The sequence below is a fragment of the Oryzias latipes genome (genome assembly GCF_053564925.1).
Source record: "Oryzias latipes strain Hd-rR chromosome 1 unlocalized genomic scaffold, Olatipes_Hd-rR_3.1 chr1_Y".
Lineage (NCBI taxonomy): Eukaryota > Metazoa > Chordata > Actinopteri > Beloniformes > Adrianichthyidae > Oryzias > Oryzias latipes.
The window spans coordinates 9,888,220-9,907,374 of record NW_027616335.1 but is presented as its reverse complement, the minus strand read 5'-3'; the positions used below and the strand labels follow the sequence as shown (position 1 = coordinate 9,907,374).

At 39.8% G+C, this 19,155-nt stretch overlaps 1 protein-coding gene across 4 annotated transcripts; it reads left to right on the top strand.

Annotated features, from left to right (window-relative positions):
• The first annotated feature begins 476 nt into the window (after nt 1-476).
• On the top strand, nt 477-18,344 carry LOC101173839 (ligand dependent nuclear receptor corepressor-like). 4 transcript variants are annotated; one of them, XR_002873527.2, is made up of 9 exons: nt 477-634; nt 1,527-1,592; nt 3,920-4,008; nt 4,330-4,456; nt 5,539-5,751; nt 5,899-5,962; nt 11,789-15,941; nt 16,435-16,701; nt 16,781-18,344. XR_002873527.2 is itself a non-coding variant. In XM_023956661.2 (8 exons), the coding sequence occupies exons 1-8, from the start codon at nt 541-543 to the stop codon at nt 16,786-16,788; spliced, it is 5,574 nt and encodes a 1,857-aa protein (XP_023812429.2). In that variant the 5' UTR covers nt 477-540; the 3' UTR covers nt 16,789-18,344. The 4 variants fall into 4 exon arrangements, 3 of the variants coding, with proteins under 3 accessions (XP_023812429.2, XP_023812439.2, XP_078799571.1); XM_023956661.2 differs by having other exon boundaries at nt 11,789-16,701; XM_078943445.1 differs by lacking the exon at nt 477-634 and adding an exon at nt 726-861 and having other exon boundaries at nt 11,789-16,701.
• The last annotated feature ends 811 nt before the right edge of the window (nt 18,345-19,155 follow it).

Below are 19,155 nucleotides of genomic sequence, written 5' to 3'. Positions count from 1 at the left end.
AAGGTCAGTCAAGCAAAACAGAGTATTTGTCTGTAAATTAAAAAGGACTCAAATGAATCAGTGAAGTTAAAAGGAACAGAGGTGAAGAAGGTAAAGGACTTTGAGTGTTAAAAGGAGGGACACTGATTATGTTGATAAAAGGATGCAGAGGTTGGAGCTGCAAGTAATGAGACCTGGAGAAAGATTGAAGAAGTTGTCCATGGATGTAGTAAAGGAGTACATGGATGTGTTTGGTGTGAATGAGAAAGACTGGATCATGGGAGAGGCTCGGATGGAGGTGGGTGAATGAATTACCCAAAGACAAAGGAGAATAAATGACAATGCTCCACAATTCAAATAAATGTATAGCACAAGGATCTGCCTTTGTCAACGTATATGCTCCTAATATTATATTATGTTTACTTTTATCGACCCGAAAGTCTTGTGGACCAGAAAATGGGTGAAACACTGCCCCCAGTGGTGGTTTGTGGTCATTGCCGTTCTGTCCGTCTGCCTCTTCTTGTCGCTCGGCCAGAGGGAGAGAGGGGGGCAGGAGTGAGAATGGCGGCCGTGCAGTGCTCCAAATGCACGGCAGAAAGGAAAGGGTTTCGGCGGGAACTGGATTCTTGGCGACACAGACTGATACACTGCGTCGGTATGAGCCAAAAGATTTATTCATTTTGAGCCAAAAAATAATGGACTTCAAAGACGTAACCCGACAGGGAAAGAATTGCTCCCGCGACCTATGTTGTAGCGCTACTTGATGCTAGCTAGCTCTCAGTTCGTTGGTAACCCTGAGCTCCATAGGAGGTGAACAGTAGCGGCTAACGTACATAACTGCACCTCTGCGTTTAGTCTTTGTCCCCGAAGCCAGTCAGACAGGTATTTAGCTTTACTAACGGGTTGTTGTTGTTATTTGTAAACGCTTTAATAAATCCCAGTATTACATTTACTTGTACATCACCAAGGCATATTTGTTTTTCATTTCTTTTCGTGAGCTGAAAATGTTTACACACATGATTAATTTTTTTTTTGGCTAGGCTAAATGTTGCTAAGCTAGGGCTATTGTTATTTCTAGGGGACATTTTTGTTTACACTTTAAACAAACTAGTGTAATTTGGTGTTGAGAAAATCATTTATTTCAGGGGTTTGTAATGTGTCGCCTCCATTTTTTTTCTGACAACGTTGTGGACAGTTTACCGAGGAAGCCGGCATAGACAGACAGCAGACAATTTCTGCTGGTAATTTCCTTTGGAAGTTGTGGTGTTTATAGTCCGTGCAAACAAAACAACAAAAATGTAAATGCATGTAAGAAAATATGACTATTAATTAGTTGATGTGGTATTGTTTGGGTGAGGAAAAAACTAACTTAACGAGGACTTAGCTGTACTTCAACTTTACTGAAAACTGCAACAATTCAGTGTCAGAGACTAGGTTGTTGGCCATGTTTTACGTGAGTGAAAGGAAAAACTGAAGAGAACAGGCAGTACCCAAATGTCAAGAATGTCCAATTCACACCAATATTGATTGCTCGTTTTGTTTTGCAGGCTTTGAAACAATTCTGGAGGGAATTTATGGCCCGATGCTTCTGAAAGATCTCAGTTTATTTGTTGGTAAGTTATTGATTTTGCAAACATAAATAAAACATTACATTTGATGAATTAGCCATTGGATGTTTCTGCTAATCCAATCAGCACCTGCCATTCACAATAATTAATGGGTCCCAAAAGGCAAAAAACAGTATTAAACAATTAAAAATGTTAAGTTTTATGGTGGTGGTGGCTATGTTGATGCATTGTCTTTTAGTTTTGCTTTGCTGTGAAGAAAGGAGAATGATTTTCTGGGTGATGGAAGGAAATTGAGCTGAAATAATGATTTTTCTGAGGCAGCAATATTTTTTTTCTCTGCTTTTATGCCAAGTCTATTGTTCTTTGACGTTGTTGACACTTTGTATAATGAAATCCGTTAAGTACCCGCCCCCATCTGAAATTGACCTTCATTTGATGTTCCTTTGGCCTTGCACATAGCTAAATTGTGCCACTAGCATTTTGGGGTTTTTATAAAAGCATGTCTTCATTAGTTATTTGTAAAAAAAAAAAAATCATTTTGCAAAGCAAAAAGTGTTATCTATTTTTTTTTTTCTTAAATACTTAATTTGTTTTTTTATGATTGTGATACTCATTACAGTCATTTTTGGGCACAAAATATGCAAATGTTTTTTATAAGGAATATTTTTAGATTACTGGCATGAATTCATTTGGGGTTTATTTAAATCTCTTTGTTTAGATTTGCTTTTGAAGTTGCAGGAAAAATGACAGGAAACTGCAGATACGTTAACATTTTATTAAAAGACAGTCTCTGTTGTTTTATCACATTTTAAAAGATATGTTTAGCTTTTATTGTTACTTAGATGTTTGGTTAATGGGTTTAATCAGGTAACATTGTATAAATCTAAAGTAGTAGATTGCATTTTTTTATCTATCATTGGAAAAAGCAACAGAAAAGTAGAGGAGCCATCTGAACTAAATAAACTGTTTTTCATATTGTTTGATTTTAGGTTGAATTTCTGTGATTATCAATTTTCATTGCTTTGCTCCACATTGGTTTACAACAATAATAGGGTATTTGTATGCATTGTTCTGGAGAATAATGCTTCTTTATGCAATGCTTGTCTTGTCTTGTGGTATCCAGCTTTTTTTTACAAATATTTTATCTTGATTGTACAATAGTTTTGAGCATTGCCGCATGACCGATATGCAGACCCTCCAATTCCACTTGCATATTTTGCCATTGCCTAAAAAAAGTATTATTTCTATTCTTCATATTTTTGAAAAACTGTTTCAACGATGAAATGAAAAATACTTGGAATTTATACTAAAATAATAATAGATTTGGCAATCTGCCTCTGAAATAACTTTTTTATCTCTATAGTTGCTTTGATCTGTGAGCAGAGTAACGATTAAAATCGAAGGTGAAATAATATTAGCCACAACAAAAGAATGTCAAGCAAAGACATGTGGCAAATATATTTAATTTGAATAGGCTGCTGCATTTAAAGAAAAAATTAAATTATGTCATTTGCATTTAGCAGACAATCCTATTTTTTGTTTTTATGCATTTGGTGATTGAAATTGCAGCCTTATGATGAAGCATGACGGTCTTGACAAATGTCTTGTATTTGCTGTGTAACCTCAGTTTTTAGCACTGAATGCTCAAATTTCTAATACTGTCAAAGATCATTTGTGCTTAACTCGTCAGTGTGCTCTTCTGATTGTCCATTTCATTATTCATTAAACATCATATAACATAAATTTTTGTCCTTCTCCTTACCTCAAACTTTCAAAGTAATTTTTGTTCATACATTCAATCTGCTGGAAGCCATTGTTGGTTTTGTCTTCAGCTTTTCAAACATCTATTGCTTTATGTAACCTGTCACATGCATTATTTAAGATTAATTCAAAATGAAAGCATTTAGTAATAATACATTTTAAAAAAATTATGAAAGCTGTGTACCCTTTCTTGCAATGAAAGGCAAATTTCGATAAGAAAATGAAGCAGCTTATATCTCTAAGTTAAGATGTATACGTTTATAATATATTTATATTAAAAAATATTTGCCTGCCTTCGCCTACTAGTGGCAGGATAGGCTCCGGCAGCCCGTGACCCCTAAAGGGATAAAACAGAAAAAGATGAATGAAAAATTATTTATTTTATGAAGAACCTGAGAACCTTATAGCCTGAGGTTTTTTTGATGATATCAAAAATGTGCAATTTTTGCAGTTTGGAGCATCCACGAAAGGACGAAGGTCAAATAATATGAAAAAATATTTTTTAATTTAAAAAAAACTACTTTAAAAATGTAGATTCTTCGATGTCTATATTGGACTCCAAATTTAACCTTAATTCCTAATTCCTGTGTATATTTTGTGTTATTTTTCAGATTGCGAGCCTGAAGAAGTGGACGATTGGTCCCCAGAAACAAGCCGCAGTCATTGTTCATTCTGCAAACTGCTGCTGGAAAAACTCAGTGTAAGACACATCTTGTGAATTATCTTCAAAGAATAAAGATGCTTACAATTTCCTGTCAAAATTTTAAATTGGAATAGAAAGTGTTGTCATCGTAAAACTATAAAAAGCCCTGCCAATCTTCAGGTTTCAAAGATTAGTCTTCAACACAAATATAGAAATTTCCTTAAATGCTAACAAACAATAATGCGTTTTCTCAGTATGCAATAAGAATGTGTTTGTATTCACACCATATATGGCAGCCATGAAGTAATGTCAGAAAAAAGTTAATTTGCTGCTGAAATTGTCTTTATGTTGGTTTTTCCTCTTCTCTCCCCTCTATAGGATCAAGAAGCTGCCCCCACGTCTCCTCTCTCTCCCCCCTCTCATTACTCCTCTTGTCAGGGTCCAACTATATCTGACAGCAGCCATTCAGCTCAAAGATTTCTTCATGCTGTGTTTCACAAAAAAGGTGAGTTTTGTTCATTTTTGCCACTCGTCAAGCCCAAACCCAGTCTAACTTCCTGCTTCCTGGTTATCATCTGGAATGTTTCTCCTCATGTATGAATGTGTTTATTAGAAGAGACTAAGCTCTCTATTTACTTCTGGAACCGCTATCTGGTGTTTTGGATTATCTTGATAATGCATAGATGTTTTCAGAATTTTTTTTTTTTTTTAATTAGCAGCTTTTTGCAGGAAAGAGATGAATTTCCTAATAAGGAAAAAGACTTGGGCGTTAGAGGCTATTTTTTTTTACTCTCATGTAACCATTATTTTCTATATATATTTTCTACAATTTTTTTAATCCAAATTGCTTGTTAAATTACACTTCATTTGTCAAATGACTTTGGCAATCCTTTTATAGATTTTGGGGACTTCAGAGAAAATAATGCTATGATAATTTATTATTGGTATAAAATTTCACATTCAGTATCAATTCAAATCAATTCATTCTTTACATGAAATACTGAAGTTGCTGCTATAGAAGTATTTTAAGCAACCAAACAAGCACAGTTGAATATGTAAAATAACAGTTACTAAAGTGATGAATAGCAAACACGCTTATAGATACAACAGTGACTAGAGCCCTACATATATATTTATGTATATATATATATATATATATATATATATATATATATATATATATATATATATATATATATAGTATTGTGGTGTTACTGCTTAGAGCAGCACAGTGTGAGTCATTTCATTGGTGAAGGTTAGACCTTTCAAGTTGCTCTTAGAGCTATTATTCATCTCTATGTTGTCAGCTTGAGATGGATGATTGGTACTTTAAAAAAGAATCAATTCATGTAAATACGGCACTATCATTGTAATGGGTCAAATATTTAGGTGTTTGGTGATGTTTATCATTGTATACAATTGAATACATTTCACAAAGCACATTGTCTTCGGGTGTTGACATTTTTAAATATGAAGCTTGAGGACTTTGCCAGTTCTCAGCCTTTTACTGTATTCTGGAGGGCTATAGATTGATTTTCCATGTGTTTGAATGGCACCTTTTATTCAATTACTTTGATGTATTTTCAGATGTGACCCCAGATTGTGACTCGAGCATACCTCTGGTTGCCCAGGAGCTCATGAAGAAAATGATCCATCAGTTTGCTGTGGAGTATGCATCAAAGTGCACAAAGGTCAATTATATTTCAAGGGCATCCTCCCCCTCATCGGAAGCGTCCGATGCCCCTCTAGACCTCACAGTGAGCCGAACACAGGAGGAGAAGGAAGATCAACCTGAAATCGGTAAGGAGACCCCCATTAACTTTGCTTAAGAATTTTGTAGTTCCATCATTTTTTTATGTGCAAAAAAATGAAATTAAAAAAACATGGGAAAAACTTTATTACTATACTAAACCAAATACATGATGACATACATTTTTCATGGATTAGATGGCGCCCTGGACCTGTCCAAACGGAATTGTGCCACATCATCTTCTAATCATAAACCTTCAGGGTAAGTGTTGCTGTATTTGTTTCCAATTTTTCTGATACAATGTAAAAAAAACACACGATTTAAACATTTTATTTCAAATGAACAGGAAAAAGATGCGTTTGAGAAAAGACCCAAATGCAAAAATACACTTGTTAGCCACAGCATCTGCTCTCAAACAGTAAAATGACAAACGCTGGTATGCTGTGGTGTGTCATTGTTAAAGCCATTAAGATGTTTAATTTAAATTGGATAGTTACCACCACCTCTGCCTGAATAATGCACTTATTTTTGGAGTGAATTGTTAATGTTTGATTAATTGTGGGAATCTAGTTTGATGTTTTTGGTTCTGTGGGGTTGACTCTTTTATCTCTTGAGCGGTAACGTCACACCAAAGGCTGTTTTATATTTATATATATGATTGTTCAATGAGAAGAACACTGAAGTACCTCCCAATGATTTTACTTCCGTTTAACTGATCTATTTACTATGACTTTTGATGACTCAACCGTCAAGCATGTAGGAGTCTCACTGGATATCACAAAACTACATGGGGCTGTGTGTGAGCACCAAAGTAACCCCAGCCATTCACAGACTGTCCCACCGGACGTGAAGAGGCTTTGCCACGCACAAAGAATGCGTGCGCATGACAGACGCACAGCACGAGTGTGTTTGAGGGCCCACAAACAGACTGAGATCATACAGACATGAGACTAACTGTCGCAGTGATGTTACCAACACAAGGCATAAAGGAGTGGACCCCTGGGTCTGCATCCCCCTGACCCCCCCCATGCCTAAATCAAACCCCTCCATCCTGACCCTGATGTTTGGTCCTCCCATCCTTAGGAGGCAGCACAAGCCTGAGTACACTGAGAGGAGCTGGGAGCTGTCAGAGGGGTTGCTGTCCAAGGCTTTGAAGGATATTCGTTCAGGGAGGTTGCACGAGCAGCGGGCTGCTTTGCTTTATGGAATACCACTTCAGACCTTGAGGCAAGGTTTGGACATCTGGGCTAAGGGAAGCCAGGCGATCCTTGGCCAGCTTACGTCAGAAAGTGGAGATTTTAGCGAGGGACTGACTTCACAAAGTCTGATATCAACTTTAGGTGGTGAAGCCCGTCTCTTTCTGCAGAAAGTGGCCGCTTGGACTGAGCAAGCAGAAATTGGGGGAGAAGCAGAGGAGAATGGAGACTTTGACTTTTCCTCGTCTGCCCTCACCCTCTATCAACCAGTCAGTCTCCAAAAAACTCTCCCCCACTGTTCCTCTCAGCTCAGGGATACTCTGCAGCCCCCGCCAAGCCCTACTCCCAGTCTAGAACCACCGCCACCTCTACGTATTCCTCAGGTTCGTCCTATTTCTGACCAGAACCGGTCAATCTTGGCTGAGAATTGCAGCATTGCTGATAACTTATATCAACGTACCTCACTAACCGAAGGCACTAATGGTTTGTCCACGGCATCCGCCAGATCCTCATCCCTCTTCAAACTCAAACCACCTCTCTTGGCACAAGGTTGTCTGGGCAGTGCTAGCCAGTTACCTCATGGCCTGGGACCCAGAGAATTCCCCCTGGATGAGTCAGACGAAGGATTGGGTTGCCAGGATAAAGATAAGCAACCTAGAAAAAAGCGTGGGAGATACCGTCAGTATGACCACGAAATGATGGAAGAGGCCATCGCCATGGTGATGGCTGGTCGCATGAGCGTCTCCAAGGCCCAGGGGGTTTACGGGGTGCCCCACAGCACACTGGAATACAAAGTTAAAGAGCGCACTGGAACACTGAAGAACCCTCCTAAGAGAAAATCTACTAACTTTTGCTCATCAGGTTCTGGTCCCATAACCAGTTCCGCTAACTCAGGAAATGTTGCCTCATCTTACGATGCAAAGAGGTTCTAGACCACGGAACGCCTCAAACTCCTCAACACTTGAACAGATTACTTTTTACAACACACGCATTTTCTGGAGACAGAAACACGACTCATGCCTTTACAAAACATACAGAAGTTAATATTCAGGTATTTAATGTGTCTTCAATGTAATCGTCTCGTCGGGTCCTCGGCTGTTCTCAAAGCATTTGTGAAATACAGCCTTCTACAAAAAGTAGTGGTGCTCCATGCACCGTTTGTTTACATGGGCTGCTAAACTCTTAACTGTTTTAAGAATTCGTTGTGCATTGTTTTGTATTTCCTACCTGTTTATCAACAAACACTAAGGAGAAAAAGTTTTGGTCCAGAGACTCGATTTACATTTTTGAAGTTGCCTACTTCTGGTAAAATCCAGCAGAAGCATACATTTCCTAATATTTATATGAATATAAATGTTTTGGATGGTAGTTGGGGGTCTCTGGCATTCGTATATTTGCTCCGTACATTTATTACACAAACAAATCTTTGTGTTCGTTTGGCAGTTACGTAATACGATATCTTTCAGATTTCCTCAATTTAAGCTTTGTTTTTTTTTCAACGTTGTAAAATGTTTCATTTGTTTTAAAAGACTAACAAGATGTAAATTTTCATATCCTGGATCGCCATATTTGAAAACAAAAAACCTATTTGCAGTTAAAAGATAAACTTAAAATAATTGTATGCTTTGAGATGCTCTCTTTTTTCTGAGGTTTTTGAGTTTGAGTTTAAAGTTTGAGTTTTTAACTGGCTCCAAGTTAGAAAAATGAGTGCACCATGAGTGAGTGCACCATGAGTGAGTGCAAATCTGCTCCTACGTCGGGGCTAGAGAGTCTTAAACCTCTGAGAAAAAGGAAAAAAAGCTTTGCAGCACCTCATTTATTGAAGAAATTACATTACCTCATGTTTTGATGAATGCTGCGCAATGCACAGCTTTAACAGATTTATTTAATGCAGTCTGTAACTAAATTTAAACTTATGTCAGGTGATTTACTGGCCTTTACAGATCTGACTTAAAACAGCATTTCTGTCAACTTATGTTAGGACCTTGATTAGACAGAAAAAAAGCTGAATCAGTTCTGAAAGAAAAGTTTGGCTAACATTACATTTCATAGTTGATTTATTAGAATATTCAGGTTTGTCCAATTTTAATATCCTAAGCAAAGGAGTGATGACGATTGTCATAGCTTTCTGTTTTTACCCGAGCTACTCACGTAACTTATAGCCATTCTAAGAAATGTAAAACTATTGTAAGGTACCAAGTCACACAGGGAAGTTTGTATATATGAAATTCTGTGGTGGCTAAACATCAAAACCGAGTTGTTTGTTTGTGAGAGATTAGCTTGAAGCCATTTAGCGTCCCCTTGCACAAGCTAGTCTGAACTTTTCATTGAGTGTCATTGGAATGAAGCATGCTTTAAAATGTGCACTGATGAGCTGAGGGGAACGTCTCGCCGTTTTGTTGTACGTGTAATGTTGATGAAGGTTGTTTTGTTTATTAGCAGGTCTTTTTTCTGCTACTGTAACACCTTTACTGTTGACCTCATACATGACTGCTGCTTGAATCGACTGTTTTTTTTCCTGACACAAAGATGCATAGCTTTGACTAACACTGATGACTTACATATGCCGTAAATAGCATGAGCCTAAAAGCCAGTTTAGCATTTGTTGCATGTGTATGATTTCTTGTTATTGGTGATGGTGTCTGCTACACAAGGTCACAGTAGGTTATGGTTTAGAGAAGTCAATGTGACATGTCTGTTTGTGCCAGGTTTGCAGGTTTCTTCCTCTGCAAACTTTGAAAATGCAACCACCAAAGCAGCTTTTCGGGATCGGCCACGCAAAGCTGCTTTGATTTGCTGCAGCCTCAGCTTGTCTTCACAAACTCCGCCTCCTTTTACTCTAATTACCTCAGAACTTTATTTACAACCTCAGCGTTTGGTTGAGCATCTAGCCCTTGAACCTACACTACAAGGTGTGCAAACACATCTTATTTCGTTGTCTCTGAAGGAACACTAAATGTACGTTTGTTTCATCAAAAAGACCTCAGCAAAACTCTGCACCTAAATTAATATCGTAAGCCATTTTATAGAAATTTATTACATTTAATTTAAATTTAGATAAAATGAGTCTTGTTCTTTGTTTTCCCCCCTCCCTGATATGTAATATTGCGGGCTTAATTTTTTAAAACCTCCTTAGTGATAAAGATGTAACTTTGTAACCATGGTATCTACTCAAATAGTGAATGTATCTGCTTAAATTGGTACACAGTTGCAGCTTTGCCGCACCACCATCTCAACTCTGGGAGGGATCTGCTATGTCATTCAAGGCCCAATCATCCTATAATACTCCGAAAAAAGATAATGTATTAAGTCTTGTTTACTTAGTGGGGAATTTTTCATTTTGAAGTAAAACGCTCGTGTAATTAGAGAAGCAGATGCAGGATATTTATGCATAAATCAATGATTGCACTATCCTTTTTGACTCATTTCAATTGTAGAGCCTGGTTTTGTGTTGTTGTGCTTACCTATTTATCGATTGTGATTACAAATTTCCTTTTGTTGGTTGTAATTTAATTTTAATTTTTGGGCACCTTGATGCAGTGTAATATCTCTATTGCTACAGTTGCATGAGCGCTTCTAAATATTTGCTTAAATAATTTATTTATTGAAAGAAAAATTACACTTTAAATTACTGTGGTTGTTACTACTTATTAATAATTTTTTTTTTAATCACATGATGTCATTTTATAATTACAAATTCAACAATAACATGTTACTTGGAGCTGATTGAAAATGTCTTGTAACAGACTAGATAGACATTTACACCTGTCTATTTTACCTGTTGGCTAATTGTAACATTACATTGAATTTGTCTGCAAAAATGCTGTGAGAAGACATTTACATTTAGGCGTTTCTACAATCCTGCTTTCAGCAGAATGTCAGCATTTCTCTTCAATGTCATATCAATTAAACAGCCCTATAACCTCATCAGATTCTTGTTTTTTATTCACATAAATATTTGGGGGTTTTCAGATGGATTTTGTGATGAAGAAAGCTATTTGTTTTTAAGTATAATGGCTGGTCTTTCCTTACAGGGGCAGATGTGACTTGGATTATTGGGGGGTTCTATCTGATTCTTCAGATCCACTTTGTTCCCGCTCCTCTTTGACTTCAGCTTTGCAACAGTTAACATCAACACTATTTTCTGGACCCCCATGATAAATATTGAATGCAGCTTCAAAGCCTTCTTGTTGAGTTTCTCATTTCATTTTTATTCTCATTTCTTTGGGGGCTTTTTTCCCCTCTTTCTGCAGCACTGATCCAAAAAAGTATTATGAGAATTTTCATTAGTGCAGAAAACGATGACCCAAACAATAAATGGATCTTGATTAAAGTTTATATCCAAGATGCAGCCATTTCCTGGACTGACATCACATTTAGCTTAGCTCCACACTTCAACTTGTACAGAATTTTTGAACTAACAAAAACAACAAAACCAAATAATGTTTACAACCCAGCCTACTTTTATTGCTGAAACACGTCATTCTTTACACTAACAGCCTCCCATGAACTAAGAAAGCAGTTCCAAGTGAGGATTTAGCTCTAATGTTCATCTTTCTGCACTTTTTTTTGAAAAATGCTGACATTGTAATCAAAGATCAAATGTATTTCCAAAAACTATCACAGGGTGAACATTTGATAAATGATGCTCTTTTTTTTTTTAACTTCATGTTTGATGCTTGCTGTAATTTAAGATGAAGCCAGAGCATAAATTAAGATTACAGACACTTTTTGTGTATCTTAAAGTGGGGCTTTGTTCTTTATATTACCAGTCAAGTATTTAGGTATTTGTTCTACAGACATTGCTGGGTTTTTGTGCTATTATTATTCATTTGTTGTCTCAGATTTTAGCTAAGCTCCCTAAATTACGTCTCTTTTTTTTTACCTTTAGTTCTCAGCGGCCGTCACTAACGGAAGAACTGGGAGATGTTTGTCTTCGAGGGACTAAAGTGTGTCCGAGGACTGCCCTGGAAGCTGTTCTACGCTCTCTCTGCCCCGCGCACCAGTCTCTACTCCATCAGATCCTGAAGGCTGCACACCAGGCACAGTTAATGTCCTTCATGTGTCTCAGTCATGCTGAAAACCCCTCCTGTCTCTGTGGTACGAGCCCACTGGACAAAGTGTCACCTCGTTCTATCCCTCTGAGTGGATGTAAAGCCTGCAACTGCAGACAGCACTGTCCCTTAAGCGAATGTGATCATCAAAGTCATTGCAATGCTGTTTGCGGCCCAGAAGACTCTCAGTCTTGCTGGAATGTTCATCATGCCTCTGTCAGAGACTGTAGCTGTGACGGTCATTGGGGCTCAAGCTGTATTTGTGTCTGGAGGTGCAGAACAGACAGCTGTGAAAGCCTCTGCTCCAAAAGATTGCACTGCGTTTGCCACCAAAGCCTGTCAGTCACACCCATAAACAAGGTAGTGAGTTCACCGGCATCCCCTCCTTTGTTACCTATGTCCACACATAGATTCTGCTCATCGTGTCACCAACATTGCAGCTGCCTCTCATGCTCCTGTCATTGGAGCAACCTCTGTCAAACACAAGCCAAGTATTCAGTAGAAAAAGCGGTTGGAGATGGGGAGCATCATTGTAGTGTCCTGAACAGGGAGCACAGCCCATCTCCTCCCCCTCCACCCCTCTCACCCATCCCCTCAGATATCAATAAGACAAACGACGAAAAGCCGCCTTCCCTCCTTCACCACAGACAGGTGGGGGAAGCTGGTGTAATGATAAACAGTCTTGTTAGTGGCTGTCTGCAGGCAGCAGATTCAGGTAAAGAGTATGAGCCGCAACCTCAGAACCCAGTAAGTCGTCAGGCAGAAAACAACACAAGCGGAACTTTGCTGCAAGATGTCGTGAGTCGCTTCAGCGAAAAGCTAGAAACCATCGCACCTGCAGAGAGAGACTCTGAAAAGGAGGAGCAACAGTTTCCCTCAACCAGCCAGAGCTTGCCATTTCACGGCGACGCCCACCTGACCGAAATCATCACCCGAGTACTGCACTCTGGCAGCGCCAGCGACTATAGTCTCAGTGAGCTGTTCAACCGCCACGACAGCGGAGAACCCAAGTCACCTAATACCCGCCTGCGACGTCGCCAAGAAGTCCTGGCAGCTATATCTAGACCTGCTGACGATGCATCCACCAGAAGGCAGAAGCTACAAATTAAAAGGTACTTTGCCATGTTTGATAAGCCTAACAACCGAAGAAAGGAGTCACCGGCAAAGAAAAGACTACAAGATCCAAATTCCTGTGCAGTGACATCAGACACTTTGTCAAACTCAAACCTAGTCACAGAAATGTCCAAAACAGAAACTATGGTAGATTTAAAGCCTGTAGAGAACCATGGTAAAAACTGTGCGTCTGCAAAAACAGACCAGGACGATGTCAAAGAAGACTTTCAGGAAGTGAGCGTAACTGAAAAGCTAGAGATTGTAAAGGATGAGGTAAAGGATTTAGAAATATGTGATGAGAAAAAAGATCTTGGTATCGTACATGCACCCATCCCTGAGCTGCAGAAGGCAGCTGAAGATCATTCAGCAACTGCTACCTCATCAAGTCAGTGTGAAGTTCCAAACAGTGAAGATTCCAAGGCTCCCAGTGATGCAAGAAAGAGGGAGAGTGAAGAAGCTTCATCAAATCAACAGGCTATGGTGGAAGAGCTGGTCAAAGAGGAGCATGGCTCTTCTACAAACCACTTGAATGGGATGAGAAGATCCACCAGGAATATAATGCCTCCACAGCGGTTCTCCTCTTACGTGACAGCGCCCAGAAAGATGCTCTTTGTTGCATGTTTCTCTGATGGCATCTTTAATAACACAACTCAAAATAAGACTCTGACACCTGATGCTTTACAAACCTGTTCCAAAAGTAAGAACATAAACATCACACAGGATAATGCAGAAAAAGAAGCCAGCCAGTGCTCACCCGAAGAGACAGAAATACTTGAGTCAACACAAACAGAAGAACCTTGCATGGAGTCAAAAGGTCACGGTCAGTTGTTATCCCAAACCTTGCCAATCAAGGAGATAAATGATAAAAAGCAGTATAAATTAAGCCCAGAAAAGACTACCATCATCACTGACTCAGCCATATGTGGTAGACTGAGAACATCTCCAAGAAGATTAGTTTCAATGACGTCCAAAAACCTGGTAGATGTTGACGGTGGGATCCAACCTACCTCTGACAGCCCCTTTACCTCAAGACTGCAGTATAGCAGTCCTATTAAGCTCATGTTTGTATCACCTGTAAAAGACCAGGAAGGAGTTAAGTACAGTCTCAAGTCAACAGGCGGTGGTTCCAGTACTCAAACAGATCATTTTGACCCCTGTGAGGAGTCTTCATGGTCAGGGACACCCCAAAAGCACAAGAGACAGACAAGTAAGTGTTCACCATCTCCTCTGAAATCACATTTCTCGCCACAAAAATCTTCTTCACCAACCAAGCCCGTGCCCTCATCACCATCTTCGCCTCCAAAGTCTGTGTCTTGTCCTAGGTCGGCATCTTCATCTCCTAAAAGTGGCCACCGTAGATCTGGCCAAAGTTCTCCAACCAAGCACTTATCTGAGAGCGATCAGACACAGAGCGATTTGGTGTCTGTCCATGAAACCACTCCTCCAAAAAGACGTCCGGGCCGGCCAAAGAAGCTGGGGCCCCAGCTGGAGCAAAAAGTCAAAAGGCCCATTGGGAGACCACGCAAGCAGAAAGATTTGAATGCTGCTGTGGAGGCAGAATCCTCAAATCCAAAAGCATCTACAGCCGCTCCCATTATGGACAATGTCACCAAGAACCTCAAGGTAACAGTGGTTTATGGCCGTTCAAGAAGGAACAAACGAATGGTGTCTGAAGGAATCGACCAGCTGCAAACAGATTTCCGTGATTCTTTGCTTTCAGAGGATCTCAAAAGTGACTTTTTGACTCAGCGTTCCAAGAATAACTCTGTTGGCAACAACAAAAATGCAGAGGAAATCAATTTTGCCACCCCTGAAAAACAATTGGTCCCCTTGAGGAAACCCGGCAGACCAGCAAAAGTAAAAATTACTGGGATCTCAGTCACAGTTACCACAGTATCGCCTCGACTGCGCCAGATTCAGCTAAATAAAGATGTTCAGCCGCCATCTGAAACACAGCAACGTAAAAAGGTGCTGCTGCCAGAATTCAAATCCTTAAAAGAGCCCGGAGAAACTAGCCACAAGTCACTAAGCGAAACAAGTCGAAAAGAGGTGGGTTTACAAACGCGTGATTCACATAAAGAGGAGTTGTCTGATGAATCTGTAGCTTTGAGACACTCAAATAGGGTAAGAAAACCCTCGATCCACTTTCTTCACGCTGTGGCCACCTCCCCTTTCAGATTATACAGTCGCAGCAATGCTCTACTGCGGCGCTCCAAGCAACTCCTGCTTACTAAGGCCAGCAATGAAAGGAGGCAAGAGGAGAAGCAGAGCGATGTGGAAATGTGTGGGGAGAAACCACCGCTCCATGGACAGAAGAGAAGAGCATCTCAGGATCTGAGCAGAGTGGCAGGAGTGTCTGTAGATTCCATCTTTAGCCCCAAAAAGCCGCTGAAGTGGTGGTCATCTTCGGCTGAGGAGAAAGCTGTAAACCAGGAGCTTGCTCGGCGGATACAAGTCATCACGGACACTTGGGTGTCTGACAACACAGAGAACAAACAGAGGGGAAGCGTTGGTGAACCTAAACAAGATATTAAAGGTCACAGTTCATCTCCTAGGAAGTCGAAACAGTTTTCTGTAGTCCGAACGCTGTTTGACTGCCCACTTAACAAACCTAGATCCTGTAGCATGCAGCAGATCCACTCCTGGTTCATGCAGACCACAGAGACACACTCTCTAGCCATCGTCAAGCAGAACAGCTCCCGTAACCCTTTTGAAGTCATGCACTTCCCTCGCTCTGCCAACAAAAACAGCGTTTGCCCCAGTCCTCAGGCAGAGCGCCTTCGCAGGCACACCAAGAAGTTTGCAACGGCTGTGCCACAAAGTCCCCTGCAGCACCAACGGGCTCAACAGAGACTTAGAAAGGCGAGAGCATGCAAGGTAATGCGACAACTGTTTGCAATCAGGACTGAGGGGGGCAAAGGCAATTCCAGAGTTTGGGGTTCGAAGTCCAGTTCTGGAAGGTTCCAGGCCAATCTTTTTAGAGCAAAGATGAGGTTTCTAACCAAAATAGAAAAGGAGCAATGGTTAAAGAGGAGTGACAAGAGGAGGAACAGAACGTTAGCAAGAAGTTGTCCGAGAAGGTCTGGATTACAACCAGATTACAAAAGATTACATAGATCAGTAAAAGATGGGTCTTATGGTTGTTTTAGGATTGGTTCTGCCACCTGTTGTGTTGAGCAAACTCTAGAGCCTTTGGGCGAACGCAAAGAGCAGAAGCTCTGTTCCAAAGCCTGGAGTCCCGAGACCCTGAAGGAATGCCGGGTGTTTTTGAGGAAGATCAACTCTCCAAACAACGAGTCCGCCGAGGAGGGCTGGAACTCCTGCACTGTGACACTGGATGATGGGTCACCCTCTGCATACCTCTTTGCAGGAAAGGAGAGGGAACTGCGGGGAGTTGTTAAAGCTTCGAAAAGTCAAAGAAAAAGGAACACGATGAAGAAGACTGCCTCCAGAGAGCCATCAAGCCCTTTGCCCACATCTGTCCAGATGAAGGACTCTGCTCCAGCAGGGCGGCAAAAGGACAAACCCAAAAGTCACAATGCGTCTACTGATTTAGCACAGCTGCCACCAGCGAAAACGTTAAGACAATCGCGAATGAGGGGCCTGACCGGGCTGAAATGGCGCGACTTTGTGTTTGGTAACTACTCTCTCCTAATACTCATTTTTAGAATTTAAATTGAGTTGCACAATTAACTTATCTTCGTTTATCCCGACAGGAAAGTAAATGAAGTGGGAAAGCAGAAGGCCTCCGGTTTCTGAGACTAATTACCGTGGTGCCTTTGGACATTGAGCTGACCACACGGACTGGCCGACCCTCTACGGTTCAGTCTTACACTCAGCCATTATGTAGCAGTCTAACTTAAAAGCTTAATGTTGCACTACTTTTATCCATGGAAGTGTTTGTATTTTGTCGTTTTTTTTCCGGTAAAACCCACCTGTGTCTTTCAGAATGTGCAGACAATTACAGCTCGTTCCATCAAAGAGAATTTGAAAACGACTTTTTTTTTTTTTTTTTAGGTGATTGTGAGGAAAGACAAAACGTGACTGCATTAAGTGTGTCCCCCACCGACCGACCTTTTACAGAATTTGGCTCCTTTAAGTCAGCCCTGCTTTAAACTGTACACTTTTTATATTTATATAACTTTTACTTAAGCACTCTCTGAATTTACACATAACTCATTGTTTAAAAAAAATGTTTCACAAACTTTAATTTTGAATTTGAGCCCTTTAATATCTCTAACAAGAGAGCCAGATATTTTTCATGAAGGACTCGTTGAGGCTCCGGTTGTTTAACTGTGAGGTGAATGACAGACAAACCATAACTCCAAACTAAAAACCAAATAATATATGTTTTTAATTTAAGATTTAATATAAAAGTGTGTTCCCCCATTTTTTAGGTCTCAGTAGTCCACAAAATGCTCGAAATGCGTGTTGAATAATGAAGTGGCTTTCTGCGGTTTTAGAAAAATAGGTTCTGTTGTATTTGTCGGGTGTATTTCCTGTTAACCCCTAGCATTTACTGTATGTTGCAGACAGACGGACCTCTTGCACTATACCATTTGAGATTAATAATCCCACTACCCACCCCATCCCATGTTTTGCACATCCCATGCCCCAATACCGATCCCTTCTGTAACACAAACGTCTCTTTGGTGCAATAGAAAGCCAGATGATTGATCATTTTGTAAAAAATGATTTGATTGCTGACAGACGAATGGATGTACACAATGGCCTGGGATGTTACTGTACTTCTTTTTTTGTAATGAAGTCATTCTGGGTTTAAAAAAAAATCTGTTTTAAAAATCAGTTTTCTCATCCGCTTTTCTTTCCTTAAAAAAAAAAACTAATTTTGATTGAAGCATTATTCTTATGTTAGCATTATTAAAGTTTTATGTTCTGTTTTTTTTATACCCTGTACTGGGGCTTTGTTAGATCCACTGCTGTTGCTTATCAGTTGTGTCGTAGCTGAGGCCGGACATTTAACTAATTCAACGCTAATCTTGGATCTATATGCTACTTTTTTGCTCTGATAGATCCCAAATGTCTGGATTGTGGGTCAAAACTTCCCCCGTAGTGAGTGTTGTGCCTGAATGTCCCTTTCTGTGCATCAATTATGGTTGCCATGTCATCATGAAAGACGTTTAACAGTTGACCTTTGTTGGAAGAACCTGGTGCTAATCATCTGTTGTAATATTCTCTTGGAGCATTTTTATACTACCCTTTACAGATGCAGCAAAGAGCTCTGTGACTTGATCAATAAAGGTGTTTTTTAAAGTAAAATGTGTCATTTCCTGTGCGACATTTAAGAGGAGGAAACCAGCCTCTCACTTCACTTCTTTGAACTTTATTGGGTCTGTAATTAGGATCAAACCAGTCTCTGTGCTTGTCTTATACAAATTGGTGGATCTAGTTTGTGTTTTTTTTTGCCTCTAAAAATATATTTCCAAACATAATTTAACATTAATTTCAGTTTCTATTTCGTAGCCCATTGAATAACTTACAAATACTTTGCAACGTATGATGTCTGGAATATTTTAACTATGCGTTTTTTTAAATTCAGGCGGCTTGGTTGTTGTAGCATCAATTCAAATCCCAGCTGGGTTCTTTTTTGTGTGGAGTTTGCATGTTTTCCTTGTGCCTGTGTGGGCTTTCTCCTACAGTCTAAGATCATGCTTCATAGGATGATTATGGAATCTATGTTGTCCTTCGGTATGAATGTGGGTTTATGTCCCTGCGATGGACTGGCAAACCATCCAGGGTGTCTCAATTTTAACCCCACAGTGGCTGGGATAGGCTCCAGCAACCATGTGACCCCAACAGGGAAGTATAAAAATGAACGGATGTTTTGAATTCACATTGGAGAACTGATTGAAATGATTTACTGCTGTTCCGCTCCATTTACCTATGAGTGAAATTTGATTCCTCCTCAACTTTCTAACTGAAATCTAGGCATCATGTACAGCTGACTTCAGAATACATTTAGTTTGTTTGAAATTCACTTTCTAGACTCTTGATGCTCATTCTAGATCAAATTTTTCTGGAAGTGGTGATTGATAAATGTTTCATCTGTTAGTCCACCATGAAACTAAAA

Coding starts and splice junctions, on each gene's coding strand:
- LOC101173839 (XM_023956661.2), top strand. CDS start 541: ATGGCGGCCGTGCAGTGCTCCAAATGCACGGCAGAAAGGAAAGGGTTT. Junction 4,457..5,538: donor TGCTGTGTTTCACAAAAAAG/GTGAGTTTTGTT, acceptor ATGTATTTTCAG/ATGTGACCCCAGATTGTGAC. Junction 5,752..5,898: donor GGAAGATCAACCTGAAATCG/GTAAGGAGACCC, acceptor TTCATGGATTAG/ATGGCGCCCTGGACCTGTCC.